At 47.7% G+C, this 22,211-nt stretch overlaps 1 protein-coding gene across 1 annotated transcript in view; it reads right to left on the bottom strand.

The window, feature by feature from the left end:
• MUC16 (mucin 16, cell surface associated) overlaps window positions 1–22,211 on the bottom strand; it is a 126,597-nt gene that overhangs the window by 11,214 nt on the left and 93,172 nt on the right. The window contains 30 exon segments of the mRNA XM_027774819.1: window positions 368–498; window positions 833–1,005; window positions 1,171–1,238; window positions 1,344–1,465; window positions 2,380–2,445; window positions 3,964–3,999; window positions 5,493–5,665; window positions 7,942–8,009; window positions 8,101–8,225; window positions 8,582–8,617; window positions 9,064–9,236; window positions 11,160–11,227; window positions 11,311–11,435; window positions 12,636–12,701; window positions 13,003–13,038; window positions 13,710–13,882; window positions 14,651–14,718; window positions 14,947–15,170; window positions 15,650–15,822; window positions 16,914–16,981; window positions 17,121–17,325; window positions 17,688–17,727; window positions 17,848–18,020; window positions 18,657–18,724; window positions 18,895–19,019; window positions 19,462–19,497; window positions 19,614–19,786; window positions 20,394–20,461; window positions 21,113–21,246; window positions 21,944–22,205. Of these exon segments, the coding sequence (XP_027630620.1) occupies window positions 368–498; window positions 833–1,005; window positions 1,171–1,238; window positions 1,344–1,465; window positions 2,380–2,445; window positions 3,964–3,999; window positions 5,493–5,665; window positions 7,942–8,009; window positions 8,101–8,225; window positions 8,582–8,617; window positions 9,064–9,236; window positions 11,160–11,227; window positions 11,311–11,435; window positions 12,636–12,701; window positions 13,003–13,038; window positions 13,710–13,882; window positions 14,651–14,718; window positions 14,947–15,170; window positions 15,650–15,822; window positions 16,914–16,981; window positions 17,121–17,325; window positions 17,688–17,727; window positions 17,848–18,020; window positions 18,657–18,724; window positions 18,895–19,019; window positions 19,462–19,497; window positions 19,614–19,786; window positions 20,394–20,461; window positions 21,113–21,246; window positions 21,944–22,205 (3,456 nt within the window).

Here is a 22,211-nt window from a genome sequence, read left to right as displayed (position 1 = left end):
GGAAAAGAATCCCCAGTGGGGCATGATCACGCTGCAATCCTTTTTTTTTTCCATTCCAATCCTTCCCATCAGGATTTTGGGCACACACATGCACATGCATCTGGCATGTTTTTCAAGCTGTTGGGACTAGGACTTGAATTGTGGTTGGCCATATGGGATCTAGGTCCCTTAACCTCTAGCTACAGTATTGGCCCCACACCATGCCATTTTCTGAGCCTTGGTTGGCCCATCTGAGAAAAATGGGTCCTGCCTTTGGAAAGTGGGAGAACCCAGAATACAGACGTAAAGTGAAGAGTTTAGTCAATTTTAGACAAGTGAGAGAGAAACCCAGAGCAGGAAGAGATAGGTGGGGTGAGATAGACCTCACCTTGTCCTGGATGTCCCTCAGCAGAGCAATGTACTCTGAGGATGTGGGGTCTGGGCTGCTGAGGTTCCAGTTGATGATGTGGAAATTTATCTGATACTCACTCTGGGTTGATAAATTTCGGGGTGCATAACCTGGAGCCACGAAGGGAAAAAACATACAAGTAAAGACTCCTAGAGTTTTGCCCAAAGCCAACGTGGCCCAGGGGAACCCATGCATGCTATGAGAATCAGCCATAATAAGGTGCTAGATATCACAGGGGGCCCAAATGGAAAGACCCCCAAAGAGGGAGAAAGCTTGAATTTTATGAGGAACTTTTCTTCTGAGCTGAGTTTCCCACCCTTTCTCATGGTAGATCGATAGTCCCCCCTCCCCACCAGGCCTTGGGCTGACTCTTTAGTGCGGAAAGGAAACAGAGCAGGAACAAATAATGGTCACTGTGAATCCATGGTCATCACTACCACTCACCATCGACGAAGAGGCTGTCCCTTTCCAGGGTGTAGAAGTCTAGCTGAGTGACACCATGGGTGAGCTGACTCAATTCCCAGTACAGCCGCTCTCTGTCCAGCCCAGAACCCATGGGGTCAGGGTGGTAAATGCAGATGGCATCAACACCTGTGGCTGTTCTGTCTTTCTCAGGCCTGGGAAGAGGGTATATGAGGACTCTAGAGAGGACCTGAGATAAGGACCTCAAGATAAGACTAGAAGGAAAGAGGAGCAAGGAGGAGGACAGTGGGCATACCAAGACAGGCCTGGTCACAGAAAGGGGTAGTCATTACTGGCATGTAGTCAGGAAGTGGTCTCACCTGAGGGAGGTCAGCCTGCAACCTGAGTAGAAGGGGCCAAGGATGCTCTTCTGGAACAAGGGTCCAAGCTGGGGCAGGAGAAAAAGAGGAAGAGGGTAGGTAGAAGAGCCAGGGATTAGGGGATGAGCTGGTGAGATTTATCCTATCAGAACATGCTGGGGCCAGGGTCTCACCAGGTGCTGCAGGACTCTCTCAGTGGAATTGAACATGACTGAGTCATTGCCCATGTCTGGCGAATACTGGAGGTTGGAGATGGTGAAGTTGAGTGTGAAAGTCTTCAGGTTGTGTCCCACGGCTACAAGAAGGGATGGAAAAAGATGACTACACCTGAGAGCTGGCCTGAGACTGGGTTGGAATTCTGCACTCATTATCATCTGTCTTCTCTCCCAGTGGCACCACTACCTACCACTTTGGCCATCCAACTCAGAATCTGCACATTTCTCACCTCCAAATAACATCCATTCCACTTGATGTTTCTCATATATACCCTCTCTCTCCTTCCCTATCCCAGCTCAGATCTTATCTTCTTCACCCAGACCAGAACCTCCAGCTACCTACTGAATGCCTTTGTCCAAGGGAAGTTCTTTACACTGAACACGAAAATAATCTTTCTGAAATAAAAGTCTCAGTAGGACTGCCCATGCTCTAGTACCACCCATGATTCCTTATGGCCTTCCTAAGGCCATAAGACCTTGTAAGTGTTAAGTGTCAAGCTTCTGGATTTGGCATTTGATCCCCTTCCCAATCTAGATCCTGTTGCCATTTCATCCTTATTTATTCATTGACTCTGGGTTAAGCTTCATGCAAGTCAAATTCTTTTCAATCCTCCCCAGACATTATGCTGTTCCTGCCACTGAGTCTTTGCTTATGGAACCTTCTCTTTCAGGAATATTCTTCATATCCTATTTTCCTGGATCACTCCTACTCATCCTTCAAGACTTGGTTTGGGTGAAACTCTCCAGAATGCTTGCTCCCTCCAGACTGTGCTAGATGCCTCTCCTAATAACACCCCCCATTGTGTCTTAATGGTCTGTTCATCTCACAAGACTGGGGGCTCCAAGAGGGCAAGAATCTCATTGTGATCAGGATGATCACTCTGATACTGTTTAGAATCTTCACACCTGACTTCCCAGCTCCTGTGTGACCATCCCAGCTGGTGGAGGCATATGGTTGGGAAATGTTTTTGAATGGGGCAGGGGCCCCATATACCTTTAGTGGTTTCTGGCTGCACAGGTGGTGATGAAGGAGGCAGGAATGTGGTGGCTGGCTCAGGAGCTGTGAAAAAGGTTGTCATCAGAGACAGAAAGAGTCCTCCAAATAGTGGGCAAAGCTCCCAAGTTCTTCTGGGCTCCAGTGATAGTCCAAGCCAGGACAATAATTCACAAGTGAACCATAGTAACAATGAGGAAAAGAGAGGTTGTGTGATTGGAAGGGTGAGTAAGCCTGTGAATGAATTAACTCAAGAGCATGAGTAGGTGAACAAGAGAGAGTAGATGGATGGACCAGCAAAAAAGTGAAAAGGAAAAGGATGGGCAGAAGGAATAGTTCATAAATACAGGGTCCAAGAGGAGGCAGGAAGAGTAAAATTAAGAAAATAAGTAAAAGAGATGGAAGGTGGAGGAAGGAAGGAGACAAATTGGCAGTAGAATGGGTGGGCAAAGGGATAGATGGATGAACAAATGGTCAGGTGGATGGATTGGTAGGTGGACAGGTGGATGGATGGGAGGATGGATAGATGGATGGATGGGAGGATGGATGGATGAACTGATAGCTAGATGGAGGTATAGAAAGAAGGATGAATAGAAAGGAAGGACAAGTGGGTGAATAGGCAAGAAGGGTGGAGAGATAAGTAGATGGATGGGTGGATGGATTAATGGATGGATACATGAAAAGGACAGAAGGAAGGAAGAACAAGCAGGCAAGTAGGTGGGCAGATGGATGATGGCTGAATGACTGAATGGACAGATGAATTGGTGAGTGGATAGATGTATTCACAAGTGAACCATAGACAGAAGTATGGATGGAAGGGAGGACAGGAGGAAGGACAGGCATGCAGATGGGCAGAAAGATTGATGGGCAGAAGGATGGGTGAACAGAAGAATGATGTCTGAGAGGAGGAATGACTGGAAGGATGGATAGCTGGAATGAGAGCTGAGTGGACCACAGGATAAGAGAATGAGCAATTTTTTTTTTCTTAATTTTTGCTCTAGGGCGCATATGCTTATTGGAGAGACAGAGAGAGACAGAGACAAAGCAAGGAATCACCCCCCCTCCCCCATGGGGCATGTCCATGACATAATACCTTCTTCTCCATTCTCTCTCAGGATTTTGGGAACATACACACACCTGGCATGAGTTTAAGCTGCTGGGTCTGGGATTTGAACTGTGGTCGACTACATGGGAGTCCAGTGACATAACCATTATGCCATCTGCTGGTCCCAAGAATGGGCAAATTTAAACCAGTTGAGTAGCCAACAGAGTTTGAAACTTGACAAGCCCCTGTTGAGGCTGCTGTAGATTTTGTTATCAGGAGGTCGTCATTGACCCCAAGTCCTATCCCTGTCAAGGTTGATTGTTCAAACTTATTCCAACCAAAAGGAATGGAAAATTCAGAAAGCCAATACCATGGTGGCAAGTCCAAAAGGAGGCCAAAGTGTCAGCCTTCTCAATGAGACCTGGCCACACTCAGGTGACCAGTTCGAGTTTGGGTAAAGTTCCCTTTATGAATGAAGATGAAATTTTGACCCAGGACCTATGGAGGCTGAAATGGGTAGCAGATCCAAAGACACATACTTGTAGGAGGTTCATCTGGGCCACGTTCATTATAACCTAGAAAGAAAAAAGTCACACATAAGGGGAGGTAACAAAACAGTCTTTGCCCTTGTCCATGTGGGGGCCCTTCCAGAACATCTTTCACTCTGTGAACCTAGTGAGTATTTACTCACTTTCTAAGATCTAACTTAAATGTCACAGCCATTAAAAAGAATTTTCCTTTATATCAAATGTCAGGATCTCATTGTTTTTATGGCTGAGTAGTATTCTGTAGTGTATATGTGCCACATTTTTTCAACCCATTTATCTGCCCTTGGACATTTGAGTTGATTCCATGTCTTAGCAATTGTGAATAACACTGCAATAAGCATGGATATGCAAGTGTTTTTCCTACTGAGTGTTTTCCTGTCCTTTAGGTAGATACCCAGGAGTGGAATTGCTGGGTCATGTGATAGTTTTATTGGTAGGATTAGTGAATTTTAGGCATTTGGGGAAATGAGGACTCAAGTGTTCAAATGAATCAAAGGGAAAGAATATGAGAGAGGACATCAAACAATTCACAGAAAAACAGAATTGAAGTACTAATTTGTTTTGATGACAAAAAAAAAATAATTCCCATTACTTCTTTTTGGGCCTCATGATGGCACACTGATAACTCAACTGGACTCACCCAAGGAGAAAGGTGCTGGATGTGCATCCCAAGATCTCTCTGAGCATGTCTGTTCACACCCAGAAGCTTGTGATCTGGAATGGCTAAGAATGGGAGTGTGGCATGAAGACCCTGTTTGGGGTGTTTTGTTTCGGTTTGTCTCTCTCTCTCTCAGCTATGGCTCCATAGCCCAGTGGTTAAGGGAGCCAGATCTCACATGGCCAACTATGGTTTGAATCCTGGCCCCCACAGCTTGAAAAACATTCTGGGCATGTGTGCAATGCATGCCCTAAAATCCCAACAGGATGGAGAAATGGAAAAGGGATTGCCTTGTGAGCATACCCTATAGGGGGGTGCTTTCACCCTCTCCCCTCTGTCTGTTTCTTTGTCTCTGGTGAGCACACATTCCCTCTGGCAATTAAAATAATAAATGAATAAACTTAGTGTCTTGAGTGTCTGAAGTGTAGACAGCCCTAGATGTTCAGACTGCATTCCTTCCTTCCTGGCCCAGGAGAAAAGGAGAGAAGTCTAGCCCTCCTCAAAGGTGAGATGAAGGCAAGGAGAGAAGACAGATATATTCTCCTCCCTGCCCAGTCTCCCCAAAAAAGAATCTAATATGATTTAAAGGCACACAGCAGAACATGGCTGACACTGGAACTTGGCTCCATCACTCTCAAGCTACATCCACTGGGCTAATTATTTAGCCTGTCTGAGCCTCAGTTTTTTCATCTGTAAAGTGGGATTAATCAAGGACTTGACTTGCAGGGTGAAGGAGGCAGGAGATGGTCAGCAGTGGAGCCAGAATTCACATTCCAAGTCCTCCCTCTAGAGAACCAGTGACAGGAGACCCTCTCGGGCTGCAGGGGCTGACCCAAGGGAGAGGAAGAGGGATGAAGCTCACCGTTGAGGTAGAGACTGTCTTTGTCCAGAGAGTAGGGGCCCAGTCGGGTGATGCCGTGGGTCTGCCGGCTCAGCTCATGAAATACCCGTTTGGCAGGCAGCCCTGGGGCGTGGGGGGGCTGCTGGAAGGTGCAGAGGATGTCCACCCGTGTCTGGGCACCATTCTTCACTGACCTTGGGAGAGAATGGCAGACCTTTGGAGGATGCAGGCCACCTGGCACTTCCTCCACCTTTGATCATTGCACACGCCTTAGCTCATGCTCTGCCTTATTGAACCATTTTCAGAGTCTTCACCTGGCACCCTCTCTCACCTCAGGGTCTCAGCACATCTGTCTGGAAATGTATTCCCTGTTCCCCTCTCCTATAACTTCTCAGCCATCTTTTAGGTGACTCCTCCTCCAAGAACCTTCCTGGGCTAGAACTAGTCCTCCTCTGGGATCTACAGTCCCCCAACTTTCCCTCACCACATCGCTGGTCACCCTCTGTGTAACCTTAAATTATTTGTCCTTGTTTCTTTCAGAATGTCCCCTTCGTTAAGGCAGAACATGAGCCAGTCTTCTTGTGAACCGATTGACTATTGTCATATCAAAGCCCCAACACCTAGCACATTGCCTACTCCATGCAAAACCTAGGGTTCTAAAGAATAAAAAGCGAATAGTGGTGTTTACATCCAAGTAGGTGATTATTCAGCTCTGAAAAGAAAGGAAATTCTGACACCTGCTGTGACATGGATGCATGTTGAGGGCATGACGCTCAGTGAAAAACAGTCATGGGGCCAGCAGGTGGTGTAGTGGTTAAGGTGCTGGACTCCCATGTTATGGACTGCATTTCGAGTCCAGACCCAGTGACATGAAACACACTGGGCACATGTGTGTGTTTCTAAACACCAAGAGGAGAATGGAAGAGAAGGGATTTTGGTGTGGCCATCTCCCCCAGGGGGTGTAGGGGGGGTGACTTCTTGCTCTCTGTCCCTGTGCTGCTTTCTGTTTCTTTGGTGAGTGCATGCACCCTGTAGCAAAACAATTCTCAAAAAAAAAAAAAAAAAAAAAAAGGAGAAGAAAGAAATCCGTCACAAAGGACAAATACTGTGATTCCACGTATATGAGATTTCCAAAGTAGTCAAATCTGTAAAGATCGAAAGTACAATGGCGGCTGCCAGAGGCTGGGAGAGGGATGAGAAGTTGGTGTTTCATGGGGGCACAGTTTCATTTGGGGAAGATGCAGAAGGTCTAGAAATGGATGATGGTGACAGTTAATGGAAGATGGTAACAGTTGCATGACAATGTAAAGATACTTGACACTACTGAATGTACACATAGAAATAGTTAAGATGGTCAATTTTATGAGTATCTTATCACAACCTGTTGTTTTGCTATAGAGTACATGCACTTGGCAGAAAGAGATGAGATGGGAGAATGAGAAAGTACTCCCCGGGGAGGATGGCCACACTGCAATCCCTTCTCCATTCTCTCTGGACTTTGGGCACATGTGTACATGCACCCAATGTGTTTTTTCAAGTCGCCGGGTCCAAGACTCAAACTGCATAGTCAACCATGTGGAATCCCACTGCCTCAACCACCACACCACTGACCAGGCCTCTTTACTTTACAAGGGTTATTCATCCATCTCTTCCATGAGCAAGAAAGACAGCAAGAGAGACAAAGACAGGGAGACAGCCCCCCCCCAACAAGGTTCCCGTACCATGATCCAGTTCCTGGCCCAGCCAGCCCCAAACAACGGGCACGTGTATGCCTGGCCTGTCCAGGGAGGTCTCTAGATGTGACCCCAGAACGCCCCCATGTGGGCCAGCAGCATTGTACCACTGTCTGGACCCTCTTCCTGGAACAGTTTTTTTGCCATTTGAAACACAGCTTAAAAGTCACCCCAAATAATGCTGTTCTCTCTGTCACCGTCTATTTATTTATGATCCACATCCCCTTACTCCATTCAAAACCCCTTCACTTAGATATTTATTTTTCTGCTTAGTATTTGTTCTTCATTGGATGAGGGCAGAGACAGGGTGTGTCTTGTTACTGTGGTATCTGCCACCGTAGACATCAGTTGAATAAAAATACGAATGGAGGGGGCCAGCAGCAGGTGGTGTGGTGGCTAAGGCAGTGGACTCCCACGTGGCCAACCATGGTTTGAGCCCAAATCTCAGAAGGAGAATGAAAGGAAAGGGATTGCAGAGTGGCCTCCCCTTAGGGGGTGATTTCTTATTTTCCCTCTCTCCGTCTCTGTCTCTCTCTGGTAAACGCATGCACCCTATGGCAAAAACCTTAAAAAAAAAATTAAATTGTTACAAAATAATGAAAGCAAAGGAAGAAAAAAAATAGCTCACCCCAGCCAATGTGGCCTTCCTCACAGTTAGAACTCCCAAGTCCTTCTGTGGTGGATGGCAGGCAGGGAAGGGGATAGGATATGTGTTTGTGTAGGGGGATGTTTCTCACCTTAGTGCCGTGACCCTGCAGCCTGCATAGCGGGCACCCAGGCTGCTCCTCTGGAACAAAGGACTGAGCTGCAGAGGGGGAAGGAAGTCAGTTGGTTAGAGGCAGGCCTCAGCCCTAGGGCAGATATGAAGGGTTGGGAGGGGGACATGGACATCTTACCAGGTGCTGCATGACAGTGTCTGTGATGTTGAATTTGAGGGAGCCACGGTGACCCATGTCCGTGGAGTAGCGCAGGTTGTTGATGGTGAAGTTCAGTGTGAATGGCTCCTTGCTGACATCCCCAGCTATAGCAGAGAGAGCGAGAACGAGAGTGAGTGAACCTGCAGGAACATAGTGGATGGGTGAGGGGAGTGTTTGTTTTACCCCCTCAGTTTATCGTTTAACTGTACTAAAGGCAAGTATGTAGGAGAATTAAACTAAGAACCATATGAGAGTCAGAATGTGGTAGGAGAACATAGCTGTGTCTTAGCCCTTCTCACCCTGGGCTGGGACTCTACCAGGATGGAGGCAAGAGAGAAGGGATGACTTGAGGGCCCTTCCAGATGGCTCCCTCGCAGAAGAGAAGAAGTGAAGGAGCACAGCTGCTCTGCAACCCCAAAGTGGGAATGGGACCCAGGAATTCAGTGCTGGGAATACTCACTGGTGGCATTTGAGGCTGCAGATCCATAGGTGTAACCTGTGGACAGAAGTACAGTGCAGTTGAGTGAGAGTTTGGGTGAGTAAAAAGGATTAAGGGAAAGGGAGGATGGGGGGGGGCTTTTTTTGAGGAAAAAAACAGAGAGGAAGAGGCAGTAGAGGGATGGTTTTAGGGAGAAAGCAACCAGGTAATGAGATTGAAGGTGGTTGTATCCAGTCATTGTCTCCATGATGGTTTTTCTTTTCTTGCCTTTTGTGTGTGTGTGTGTGTGTGTGTGTGTGTGTGTGTGTGCTAGAGAGCACATGCACTTTCCAGAAAGAGAAACAGAGAGAGGGGGAGAGGAGAAAGCAATCCTCCCCTCATGGGGAATGGTCATGCCATAATCATAGCTCACTCTAGAGAGATGGAAGCTTTGCTCAGAGTCTTGGAAAACATGGAAAGACTCCGACTGGGAATGAGAGTGTGATTGTAACATGGTCCCTCACCATTGACATAGAGACTGTCTCTGTCCAGAAGGAAGGGGCCCAACCGGGTAATGCCATAGGTGTCATGGTTCAACTCCCAGTACAGCAGCTCTCGGTCCATTTCACGGCCCGTGGGGTCAGGATGGATGGTGCAGATGAGGTCCACTCTGGTGGCTGCCCCATCCTTCTCCTGCCTGGAGAGGAAGGACATGAGGACATGGGTTCCTGAGGAGGCGTCCTGAATATTCTGGGTGTGGAAAGCAAGAGAGCGGAAGGGAAAAGGCCAAGAGGATGCTAACTGAAGTCTAGAGAAACTGTCCTATCATTCTAGGGGGAGAGAACATTTTATTTTATTTCAATTTTTTAAAAACTTACATTTAATCATTTACATTTAATTTACAGTGTACCACATGGCTTTTCTCGTCATGAATTCAGTGCATATTAGTCAAGACAAAGACATTACCCTACACATGATCATGAGTAGGCAACTTTTCATTTTTGTGGCATTACATGCATTGTTTGTCTTTATCAGATTCACTTCCTCTTACCCCCTACTTCCCACCCTCTATTACCCTCCCATTCTGTCTCTAGTATCTGCCGTTGCCCTCCCGGCTATTATACCTTCCAGTCTGTCAGTTTCTACTGTAGAGTGAAGACATTAGGGATATATTGCAGAAAATAATTTAAATAGAATTTGTGACAGGAGGCTAGGAGATGGGGGAGGGTGAGGGAGGGAATCAAGGGACACAAAAATGGAAAATTATCTGTTGATGATCGTGTCTATGGTAACATCTTTGATTGAACCAATATACAGTGTATTCTTGATGGGAAAATTCATTTGTTATTCTGTAATGATACACAGTGATTGAATGTAAAATAAGTAAATAGAAGGGAAAAAAAAGAATTTGCAGACAGGATGGTAGTTGTCCCACTTCTAAGAGGAGCATCTTTATTTGAACAACAATTTTAGGCATATACTAGGAGTGGAATTGCCAGCCAGATGATAACTCTATGTTTAATCGTTTGAGTAACTTCCAGATTATTTTCCAAAATGGCACCATTTTACAGTGCCACCTAATATATAAGAGGGTTTTAGTTTCTCTACATCTTTGCCAACACTGGATATATTTCAAGTTTTTATTACAGCAGTCCTAATGGGTGTAAAATAGAACCTCAGCGTGGCTTTGCCTATACATTCTTGCATATTATAGCCAGAGGACACATGCACTCACAGAAAGAAAGAAAGAGAGAGAGAGACAGACAGACAGAGGAAAAGAGAGAAAGCACCCTCCGATGGGGTGTGGTCATACCACTGTCTCTTCATTTCTTCATCCCGTTGGGATTTGGGGCATACATACACATGTGGTTTTTCAAGCTGCCAAGGCCAAGACTTGAACCATGGTTGTCCACGTGGGACCCATCTCCCTTAACCATTAGGCCATGAAGCTAACCCTATTTACATTTAAAAATAATGATTCCTATTACAATTTCTAATGTACATGTAATAGTTGTACATCCAGTGATTAAATATACAAGATAAATTTTAAAAGTTTTAAAAAAGAAAAAAAAATCCCCAAAGTAATACAGTGTATAATGATCAAATCAGGACAATAAACATATCCTCCATCTCCATATTTATCATTAGTTTGTGTTGTACATATTTGAAAGGAGAAAAATGAGAGGGGGTTGCCTGCGAAAGGGTATGGATGGGCTTTTTCTTTGAAAGGCGATGAAAATATTCTAAAATAATTTATGGGGCTAGCTGCACAATTCTGTGATTATACTAAAAATCTTTGAATTGTAAACTGAATAGTAAAGTGAGTTAATGTGATGGTATGTGAATTCTATCTCAGTAAAGCTGTTATGATGATGAATGAATGAATACATAAACAATCAATAACGTGAAAATAAAGCACTATATCATCTGGATTCTACAAACTAACCACAGTTCCTCATCTCTAAACTTCCCAGTGCTCACGTATTTGCAGAAAGAAGGCTTGAAAATATCAGGTGGTACCAGAAGTCAGCAATGCCTGAGGCCCTATCACCACCACCTCCAGTGGATGATACATGAGGGTCTATGAGACCCAGTGGATCACTCCATCTGAGATTCTCACCTGAGTGAGGCCAGTCTGCAGCCAGTGTAGAAGGGGCCAATGCTGGTCTTATTGAGCAAGGGCCCAAGCTGGTGGGAAAAGAGAAGTGAGTGAGAAGGTTAAATGGGCTGAGGGACTGTGAAGAGGTATAAAGTGTGGGGCTGGTGCTCACCCGGCGCTGTAGGGCTCTCTCAGTGGAGTTGAACTTCAAGGAACCTGGGTGCCCCATGTCTTCTGTGTAGAGCATGTTGGTGATGGTGAAGTTGAGGGTGAAGGGTACCAGGGTAGGACCAGTGGCTGCAGTGTTGAAGAAAGCGACAGATGTCTAAGTTGGGCCATGGTAATGACCAAGGTTGTCTCTAGTCCTAACTGTGGGGCACCAGCTAAGAACGAAGTACAACCATGGGACCATTGGAATTGAAGCAGGGAACATTCTGGAATTCCTAAGACATCAAGACCACTTAGTTTGTCATTCAGTGAGCATTTATTGAGTGTGAGGTTTTGTTGTGGGCTCTGTGGAACTGACAATGAATAGGGGATATTCTGCCAATGTTGTGTCCAAGGAATTGACCAGACCATTACACTGCAGGGGAAGTATGGGGGCAGAGGAAGATGTGAAAATCCAGGAGGATCACCCAGTCCCTGACTGAGAAAAGCTTCTTAGAAGAAGCATCAATTAAAGCATGACCAAAAGCATGAGAAAGAGGCTAACAAGAGCTGAGCATGTGGAAGAGTGCTCCAGGCAGGTGGAACAGCCCAACAAATGCTTGGTGGGAGAACAGAGCTTGGTACAGCCAAAGAACTTGAAGGTCTTTCACTGTAGACAGAGGGAAATGCAGAGGTGAGAATGGAAGGTGCCTTAGAGCCCAGAAAGGGGAGGTAGAGACTGTATAGCACCCAAACATGGACATGACTTGTAGATCAGATGGAATTATCCCAAGATTTCCAACAAGACAAGAATTGCATGGACATATAGACACTGTGTGTACATTGGGAGAGATGCCATAGTTGCTGTGAGGTTGGTAGGAAGAGAGCAGTGGAGACTACTGCAGTCATCCTAGCAAACGATGCTGCTGACCCGAATAAAGGTTGAACAGTGCAGATTCAGAAAAAGGAAGTGCTTGAGAGGTATCCCAAAGGAAAAAGGGTGACATTTGCTGATCGATGGTTGTGGGAGGTGAACTAGAAGAAGGGTTAAGGTTGTTGCTCTGCCGCTACCCTTGGTAATGAGGGAAGGAATAGGATTAGGGATGGTGATGATCTCATGGGCAGAGAAAAAGGGACCTAAGTGCTGTCCATACAGTGAGTGGGCCAAGAGTCAGGAGCTGCTGTGTGATATGGGCAGGATTGGACTCAGGATCTGGACTCTGGGAAGCTAGGTGGGATCTATGGAAGTGGTAGAGTTTCTTGGGGAAGGTGAGGGAGGAAGGGCAGAAGAGTGCAAATGCTTTTGTAGCCATCATGTTGGTTCCAATAAGAGCCTGTGGCCCTTCCTACCTGTGACTTTAGTTGAGGGTGATGGCACAAGAGAGGAAGTTGTGAAGGAAGTGGTGGTCACAGCTTCTGAGGAAAAAGAAACCAAACCAAGACTAAAAACCCAATGTGTGTTATAGAGAATGGCAGCAACAGCAGTGGCTCTAATTGTAAAATGTGTGCTTCTTACTATGCCCCATTCAGCCTCATCCTTAGGAACAGTGAAGAGGTGCCCCTGCCACCCCTAATTCAGTCCACATTTCTGTGCACCTCCTTTGGACTCTTCCATTCAAAAGGTGAGAAACAGGAAGAAGAGTTGGCTGGTTGAGCAGCCTGTGTTTTTCAGAGGAAGGGAGATGGTTACAAACACAATGAGGTCTGTAATACTTACTACTGGGGATGGTACTTGAGGCCGGATGGGTGTAACCTGTAAAGACATGGAGAGATGATGAGGAAGAGAGAAAAGAGGGAAAATCATTGAAGGAATAACTTGGGCTATTGGAGAGATGGTCTGTAGTCAGTTGGACCATCAAAGTTATCATTCATTAGGAGGAAGACAGAACCCACACCTTGCAAGAATCAAAGTCCACCCTCTAACCCCAGAGAGGCAAAGGCTTTACTCAAAGCATCCTGATATGAGGCCCAGGTGGAAGTCTGAACTAGGTGAGACCATCCACTGAGGAGGAGGAGACCCACACAGCAGCTTTGCCATCCATATAGACATTCACAGAAGAAGCTTGGATGAAAGCACCCCAAGTGCTTGGGCTGGGGACTCTACAATCCTGGAGATGTCAGAGAAAAGGGGCATTTGGGGGTGTAAGCTCTGTGCATTCAAAGACAGGTTGTTTAAAGTGGGGATGGAGGCAGTGGGTTCATGGCCCCTTCTGTTCCTCAGAGCTAAGACTCGGATGGAGGCACTTTACAAGGGTGTAAAGACTTCTGCAGTTTCAGAATACTCACTGCTGGAAGTGGTGGCTTGGGTCTGGTGGGTATAACTTGCATGGGCAGAGAGAGAGAGGCTAAGGAGGGAGTGGGATGGGGAACAGAGAAGAACATAGAGGACTTGCTGAGCCACGGTAAAGAATAGGAGCCCCTCACCATTCACATAGAGACTGTCCTGATCCAGTGTGTAGGGACCCAGCAGGGTGATGCCGTGGGTCAGCTGGCTCAGCTCCCAGTACAGCCATTCTCTGTCCAGCTCATGGCCTGTGGGGTCAGGGTGGTGGGTGCAGACAGCATCCACTCCTGTGGCTGCCCCATTTTTCTTGGGCCTGAGGAGGACAGGTGAGAGGAATGACAATAAATAGATTGTCTAGAGAGAGGTCTTGACATTCCTGGGGTCAGCACAGGATGGGATGAGAGAAAACGAGAAGCCTGGTGGAGAGGTGAGAAGCCACACTTAGATTCTCCAAGTGCACCAATTTCTAGCCAGTATGAGACTGTGAGCAGAGCCATGGGTACGAGATTTCTTATTAAATTGCAAGACGGAACCTGCATCATCATGGCATGGAAATAGGGGAGCTCACACTTGAGACAGGTGAGCAACTGGAATTAGGGGTTGAAACAAGTGGAGAAAGGCATGTCTGTTTGAACGGACTCCTGGGGATTCAATTATTTCTTTTATTTTGTAACCAAAACTTTAATCCCAAGGATTCTCACAAAACATATTACAAATGACACCACAATAAATAAATAAATAAATAAATAAATAAATAAATAAATAAATAAAATAAAAACTTGCACAGTAACTCAAAGTTTAGCTTTACAATGTATCCTTAATTTAATACCTAAAGGAAATGCCTTCATTGGTAAAAGGAAGATAGAAAGGGAACTTGGAAGGGATGGTCAGGGTTGGAAACCAATACTGCTGATGGACTCTGCAGAATCTGGGGACAGCTGATGGGGAGATAGTAGGACCAAGAGACATCTTGGTCTTAAATTCCACTCTGTTGAGGACATTCACAGGGTGGGCAGGAAGGAGGCCAACCAAACTCCTGGAAAATCTAGGGCAGCCCTGGCCTGCTATTCTAAAGTCTCACCTGAGTGAAGTTAATCTGCAGCCATTGTACAAGGAGCCAATGCTGCTGTTCTTGAACAAAGGTCTGAGCTGTGGAGAGGAGAGAAGCAGAAGAGTAGGTTCTTTGAAAAGTAGACTAAGGTGGTGATGGTGGGTGAGGCAGTCATTGGTGGGCGGAGCCAGCACCAGTGAGTGCGGCTGCATCAATGAGTGAAGTAGGAGTGATGAGGGGGTTGGCACCAGCAGAAGAGGCTGAGGCTAGGTGGGCGGGGCCGGCACCAGTGGGCGGGACAGGAGTGAGGTGGGTGTGGCTCTCACCAAGCCCTGCAAGAACTTCTCAGTGATGTTGAACTTCCCGGAGCCCGGAGACTCCATGTCCTCCGTGAAGCGCAGGTTGGTGATGGTGAAGTTGAGGGTGAATAGCACCAGGGGTGGTCTTGTGGCTGCAGCAGGGTAGGGAGATGATTGACCATGCTGAATCAGGCTTGAGGTGGACATAGGGGGCACCGTTTCCCTCAAGACCATAGCAATGGCTGAAAGTTCTTGGACCCTACGGCCAGGATCACCAGTTTGGAGGTGAGGAGGAATGTATTTGGATGCTACAAAACTTTGAAGGAGACAATTTACAGTCTACCACTCTGATTAACTTCCTTAAGATTGTTTAATGACTTTACTCCACCCCTTCTAGGTCTAGCAATTAGTGGTCATTTCTCTGTGCCCAGCCAACAACATAGAGGTGATTGACAGCTCAGTCTTATTGACATTTCAGTCTGTGCCCCTGACTCCTTCCTCCCTGACAGCTGGGGATGTGGACAGGGACAGGCTGATTCCTTCCCTGTTTTGGGGTTCAGTGAGGAGAGCACTGAGTACTCACTGCTGGAGATGATGTCTGAAGTCTGGTGGGTGTAACCTGCAGAAAGAGAGAGAGAGAAAGTGCTGGATTGGAAGAGGATTCAAGGAAGCAGGGAAGGGGAGGATGCAAGCTCTGCCACACAGCAAAGCGCAGATGGCCAGTGCTCACCATTGACATAGAGACTGTCCTGGTCCAGGGTGTAGGGGCCCAGCCAGGTGACACTGTGGGTCAGCTGGCTCAGCTCCCAGTACAGCCACTCTCTGTCCAGCTCATGACCCATGGGATCAGGGCGGTGGGTGCAGACAGCGTCTACTCCTGTGGCTGTCCCATCCTTCTCAGGCCTGAGGAGAGTGGTTATGAGAATGCCATTAGATGAACTGACCAAGGAGGGGGGTCCTGAGATTGCTGGGGCTCCTGACAGAGTTAGGAAGGAGCCTGAGAAAATGAGCAGCTAGACAGAGGGGTGAGAAGTCAGACTTAGGTTCTCTGAGTGCACCAACAATTGGCCAGTCTACCCCTTAGGAAAAGCTGGCGTGTAGGAGATAGTTATGAAATAGCAAGCTGAAATTTGCATCCTCTCTGCACAAAGAGAGCTCCAATTAGAAACAGGAGAAGGGACCAGCTGGTAGCATGGTGGTTAAGGGGCTGGACACTCCCACATGGCTAGCCTTGGTTCGAATCCCGACCTGGTGGCTTGCTTTCTCACTCCCCCCAATGTGTGTCTCTCTCTGTCAAATTAAAAATAAATGAATAAATAAAAGTTAAATACTTCTTTTAAAGAAAAAGCAGGCGAAGAGCTAGAAATTGGGATAATTCCAGGAGAGAAGGCACATTTGTCTTAAGAGATATCCTGGGCACATGTAAAACCTAAGGGGACCAGCAGTTGGTGTAATGGTTATGTCGCTGAACTCCCATGTAGTCGACTGTGATTTGAGTCCTGGACCCGGTGGCTTAAACTTGTGCCGGGCACATGCGCTTGTGTGCCCAAGATCCTGAGAGGAGAATGGAGGAGAAGGGATTGTGGCATGGCCATCTCCCCCGGGGATGGGGGTGTGTGTGATTCCTTGCTTTCTGTCTCTCTGTCTCTCTCTGTCTTTCTGGCCAGCACACACACCTTATAGCAAAAACCTCTCAAAAAAAAAATTAGAAAAACAAACAAACTAACTAAGGAAATGCCCTTCTTGTTCAAAGGGACTGAAGGAAGAAGGGAATTCAGGAGGGTTGATCAGGGTAGGGGCCTAGTGCTGAACTGGGCTCTGCAGAACTTGAGGATCAGTGGGTAGAGGGATGTTAAGATTGGGAGACACTGTGATCCTAGATCCAGTGCCTCCTGAATCCAACAACTGCTGTAAAAATCCAGAGAGAAGACTGTAGGGAAGCAAACCAAACTTCTAAGGGCTGGATGCCCTGCCCGGGCATTTTGAAATCTCACCTGAGCATGGTCAATCTGCAGCCAGAGTACAGGGGGCCAACACTGGTGTTCTGGAACAAGGGCTCAAGCTAGCAGAGAGGGAAATGTGGGAGAACAGATGGTCTCAGAGGCAGAACAATGTACTTATCATTGGGTGAAGCTCTCACCACTAGGCAAGGGAGCTGGCACCAGTGGCCAGGGCAGGAGTGAGGTAGGCAGAGCTCTCACCAGGCCCTGCAGGAATTTTTCAGTGATATTGAACTTCCAGGAGCCCAGAGGCTGCATGTCTTCTGTGAAGTGCAGGTTGGTGATGGTGAAGTTGAGGGTGAATGGTACCAGGGGTGATCCCGTTGCTGCATTTGGGTAGGGAGAGGAGAGGACACACTGAGTCAGGCTTGGGAGAAGATAGGGACAGCAGAACCAGGTAGTAGACCTTACACTAGGATTAGCACTGCAGACCAGTGCAATGGCTGAGGGACCTTGGGGACTAACGTCAGATTCACCAGTTCTGAGGTTGGACCATCACAATCTACTCATGAGCCAGGGAACTGTTTGGAAGTTACAAATCTTTGAAGACAGTTTACAGTCTATCATTCTGATTTATTTCCATGGAATCACTCAACTGTTTTCCTCCATTGATCCACCACTATCATTTAATGGTCATTTCTCTGTGCCCAGATCACATGGAGGCAATTCATTTCCCTCTTTCTTCCCTGACATCTGGAGCCATGGGCAGACACCTGTTGCTTCCTTCCCTGGGGTGAGCAGGGGAGGCTCTTGGGAGCCTCTGAGTACTCACTGCTAGGGGTGGTTTCTGAAGTCCGGTGGGTGTAACCTGCATGGAGGGAGGAAAAGAGACGGAGGAGGTGCTGGGAGTTGGAGAAGGAATCGAGGAGGCAGGGAAAGGGATGATGCAGTTTGACAGCTGAGCAAAGCACAGGTGGTCACTGCTCACCATTGACATAGAGACTGTCCTGGTCCAGGGTGTAGGGGCCCAGCCTGGAGACGCTGTGGGTCAGCTGGCTCAGCTCCCAGTACAGCCACTCCCTGTCCAGCTCACGCCCCATGGGATCAGGGCGGTAGGTGCAGACAGCGTTCACTCCTGTGGCTGCCCCATCCTTCTCAGGCCTGAGGAAGGAAAGTGAGGGGAATGACAGCAATTTGATTCCCTAGGGAGGGGTTCTGAGATTCCTGCAGGCAGCACAGGAAGTGATCACAAGAAATGAGAAGATTGAAACGTCGGTGAGAATCCAGACTTAGCCTCTGAGTGCACCAGCTGCTGGTTGGTCTAGGACTACCAGCAGGGTTGGTGGCCAAGAGAAATACTCAGTTGTGAAGTCAAAACCTGCCTCCTCGTGGTTGGGGACAGAAAAGCTCATATTTGAGAGAGGTGAGGAGGTGGAATTGAAAATGAAAGCCAAGTTAAAGGGCATGTTTGGTTTGAGATAAAGCACAGGGACCGAATTAAAGCCTAGAAGGACATGACCTTCTTGTTCCAAGGAGGAAGTGAAGGAAGGAATTCAGAGTGGATCCCTAGAATAGAGATCTAGTTATTATGAACCCTGAAGACTTTGAGAATGGCGGTGGTGGCGGTGCAGGGAGACAGATAAGATGTCTTGAATGTAGAGACAGTGTCCTCTAAACTTAGACAGTGTCCTCTAAACTTCTTCTCTGCTAGGATATCTTACAGGTCAGGCAGTCGGTCAAACTTCTCAGACCTGGGAGCCCCTGGGGGTCCCCTGCCCAGGTAGTCCAAGGTCTCACCTGAGCACGGTCAGTCTGCAGCCCGAGTACAGGGGACCGACACTGGTGTTCTTGAACAAGGGCCCAAGCTGTGGAGAGAGAGGGAGGAGAGCAGGTGGTCTGAGAGGGAGGGCAGGGCCATCTTTGGTTGGTGGAATGGTCATCAGGGTGAGCAGGAGTGGGACTGGCAGGAGTAGAGTGAGGAGGGTGGTTACAGCAGTGGGCTGTGCAGGGGTGAGGTGGAGGGTGTGGCTCTCACCAGGCCCTGCAGGACCTTCTCTGTGATGTTGAACTTCCAGGATCCTGGAGGCTGCATGTCCTCCTTGAAGCGCAGGTTGGTGATGGTGAAGTTGAGGGTGAACGGCACCAGGGGTGATGCTGTGGCTGCAGGACCAGAAATGACAGCACTGAGTCAGGGCTGCTAGAAATACAGGCCAGTCAGGGGCTAGGGCGATAGGCCTGAGCAAGCAACCATCGCCATGGCTGAGGGCCCTTGGGACCTAATGGCAAGATCAGTTTGGACATTCGAGCAGTACATGTCGCAGGTGAAGGGGGAAAGTATTTGTGTACCTCAAGTGTTGGAGGAGACAGTTTACAATCTACTATTCTGATTTATTTCCACTGCGGTGTGCAGCTACTTCGCTCTGATCATCTACCCAGCTATTGTCCAGGGTCCCAGCTGTGTGTGCAGTGCCCCACACTCAGGGGATTCCCAGCCTGCACCACTGACTCCTTCCTCTCTGACAACTGGGGGTGTGGGCAGAGAACTGTTACCTTCTTCCCTGGTTTAGGGGTGAAAGGGCTCTGGGAGCCACTGAGTACTCACTGCTGGGGGTGGTTCCTGAAGTCTTGTGGGTGTAACCTGCAGGGACGGGGAGAGAAAGAGAGAGGTGCTAGGAAGTTGGGAAGGCATCAAGGAAGGAGGGAAGAGGAGGATGCAAGTTCTGCAACTCAGCAAAGCAGAGGGAGGCTGCTCACCATTGACATAGAGACTGTCCTGGTCCAGGGTGTAGGGACCCAGCCAGGTGACGCTGTGGGTCAGCTGGCTCAGTTCCCAGTACAGCTGTTCCCTGTCCAGCTCATGCCCGGTGGGGTCAGGGCGGTGGGTGCAGACAGCGTCCACTCCTGTGGCTGTCCCATCCTTCTCAGACCTGGGGAGTGTGGATAAGGGAATGCCATTAGATGGATTGGCTGGTCAGGGGTCCTAACATTCCTGGGGACCAAACAGGAAGGGGCCCCGGGAAATGAGATGCTCGAGAGAGAAGTGAGAAGCCAGCCACAGATTCTCTGAGTGCACCAACTTCCAACCAGTATCAGCTGTGTCATAGAAACCGGAATTCTTTTAAATTGCAAGTTCAAAACCTGCATCCTCACAAGGAGTGAAGTGCCCTCATACCTGAGACTGTGAAGAGTTGGAATTTGGGATAAAGAGAGTGGAGAAGGCACATTACTTGGAAGAATTCCTGGGGGCACAATGTAAAACCTGAAGCAAATGCCCTTCTTGTGGGGAGGGAGGGAGGGAGGAAAGGGAATATTCAGAAGAGATAACCAGGGAAGGAGCTCTTGCCTACTGATGGGTTATGGAACATCTGGAAAGATGGGGGGGGCGGTGGTTAGATTAAGAGGCACGTGAGTCTTGAAGCCGCACTCCTAAATACCACCTCTGCAGAGACACCCACAGGGGAGTGGGAAGGGAGCTGACCGAAGTCTTGAATCTGGGAGCTCTAAAGGCAGTCCTCCAGGAGATTCCTGTCTCACCTGAGCAAGGTCAGCCTGCAGCCAGAGAACAGGGCACCAACACTCGTGTTCTTGAACAAGGGACTGAGCTGTGGTGGAGAGAAAGGAAGGAGAGTTCCCTGAGAGGCAGGCAAGGTGGTGATTGGTGGGTGAGGCAGTCAACAGTGGGAGGGACTGGCACCAGTGGGAGGGGTTTGCATTAATGATTGGAGCTGACATAGGGAAGTGGGCAGGGCTGACATCGTGGACAGGGATTTCATTAATGATTGGAGCTGAGAGGGGAAGTGGGCGGAGGTGACACCAGTAGGCAGGGATTTCGTTAATGATTGGAACAGAGGGAAGTGGGCAGGACTTGCATCAGAAGATGAGGTAGAGGAGGGTGGGAGATGGGAGAGAATATGATAAGACATTAAGGAAAAAATAGAGAGGCAAGACATTTATGGGCCACTGAAATGAATTATTATCTGTTAATGATAATCTGTATAGTATCCACAACTGGACTGGTGTAAAGTGTATTCATGTTGGGGAAATTCATTTTATAAGCTAAGTGAGATATAGTGATTGAATGTATAAAAGAAATTAAAATAAATTTTTATTTTTAAAGATTGACTTAATTTAAAAAGCTAATAAAATAAAATTGATAAAATAAAAAAAAAAGGAAGATGAGGTAGAGGTTAGAGGTTAGGAGGGTGGGGCCTGCACCAGTTGGCTGGCTGGAGTGAAGTGGGCAGGGCTCTCACCAAGTCCTGCAGAAACTTCTCAGTGATGTTGAACTTCCAAGAGCCTGGAGTCTCCATGTCCTCCGTGAAACGCAGATTCGTGATGGTGAAGTTGAGGGTGAATGGCACCCGCGGTGGTCCTGTGGGTCCTGTGGCTACAGAAGAGGATAGACAGGCCTGGGATGAATACAGGACCAGGCAGGATCTGATGCTCAGCTTAATACTAAGAACCATCTCCTTCCAGACCATAGAAATAACCAAGGGTCTTTGGGGCCTACGGAGAGGATCCCCAGCTTTGAGGAGAGACCAACACATCCTGCAGGTGAAGCAATAAATAACAGCTCTCAAGGAGGCAATTTACATCCTCTTCTGATGTATTTTCATTGAATTTATCACCGACTTTCTTCCGTTTACCTATCGCTAACTTTTACTGGTCATTTCTTTGTGCCCAGCCAACAACACAAGTGATTCCCAACGGAATCTTTTCTTTTTTTTAAGAATTCTTTTCTTTCTTTTTCTTTAACTTTCTTTCTTTCTCTCTCTCTTTCTTCATTTCAATTTGAAGAGAGAGGGACAAGGCAAGAGAGGAAGAGAGGGAAAATGAGAAAGTAGGTCGCCAGGTCCAGGACTTGAACTGTGCTTGGCCGTATGGGAGCCCTGTGCTCTAAACTGCCATGCCACCTGCCAGCTCCCCCAACAGAATCTTATTGCAGTGACACTTCAGTCTGTGCCCCCAACACTTTTCTCCCTGTCAGTTAGGGATATAGATAGGGGTTTGTTGCTTCTGTCCCTAGTTTAGGGGATGAGGAGACTTCTGGAAGACACTGAGTACTCACTGCTGGGAGTGGTAACTGAAGTCTGGTGTGTAAAGAGGGAGAGAGATGCTGAGAGCTGCAGAAGGAACAAGGGGCAGGGAAGAGGGTATGAAGCCTGATGGTCATCGCTCACCATTGACATAGAGACTGTCCTGGTCCAGGGTGTAGGGACCCAGCCGGGAGACACTGTAGGTCAGCTGGTTCAGCTCCCAGTACAGCCGCTCTCTGTCCAGCTCAGGACCCATGGGGTCAGGGCGGTAGGTGCAGACAGCATCCACTCCTGTTGCTTCCCCATCTTTCTCAGG

The sequence above is a fragment of the Tupaia chinensis genome, unplaced genomic scaffold (genome assembly GCF_000334495.1).
Source record: "Tupaia chinensis unplaced genomic scaffold, TupChi_1.0 Scaffold000482_1, whole genome shotgun sequence".
NCBI lineage: Eukaryota > Metazoa > Chordata > Mammalia > Scandentia > Tupaiidae > Tupaia > Tupaia belangeri.
Note: the sequence above shows the minus strand (reverse complement) of the source record. Positions and strands in the feature narration are given on the sequence as shown.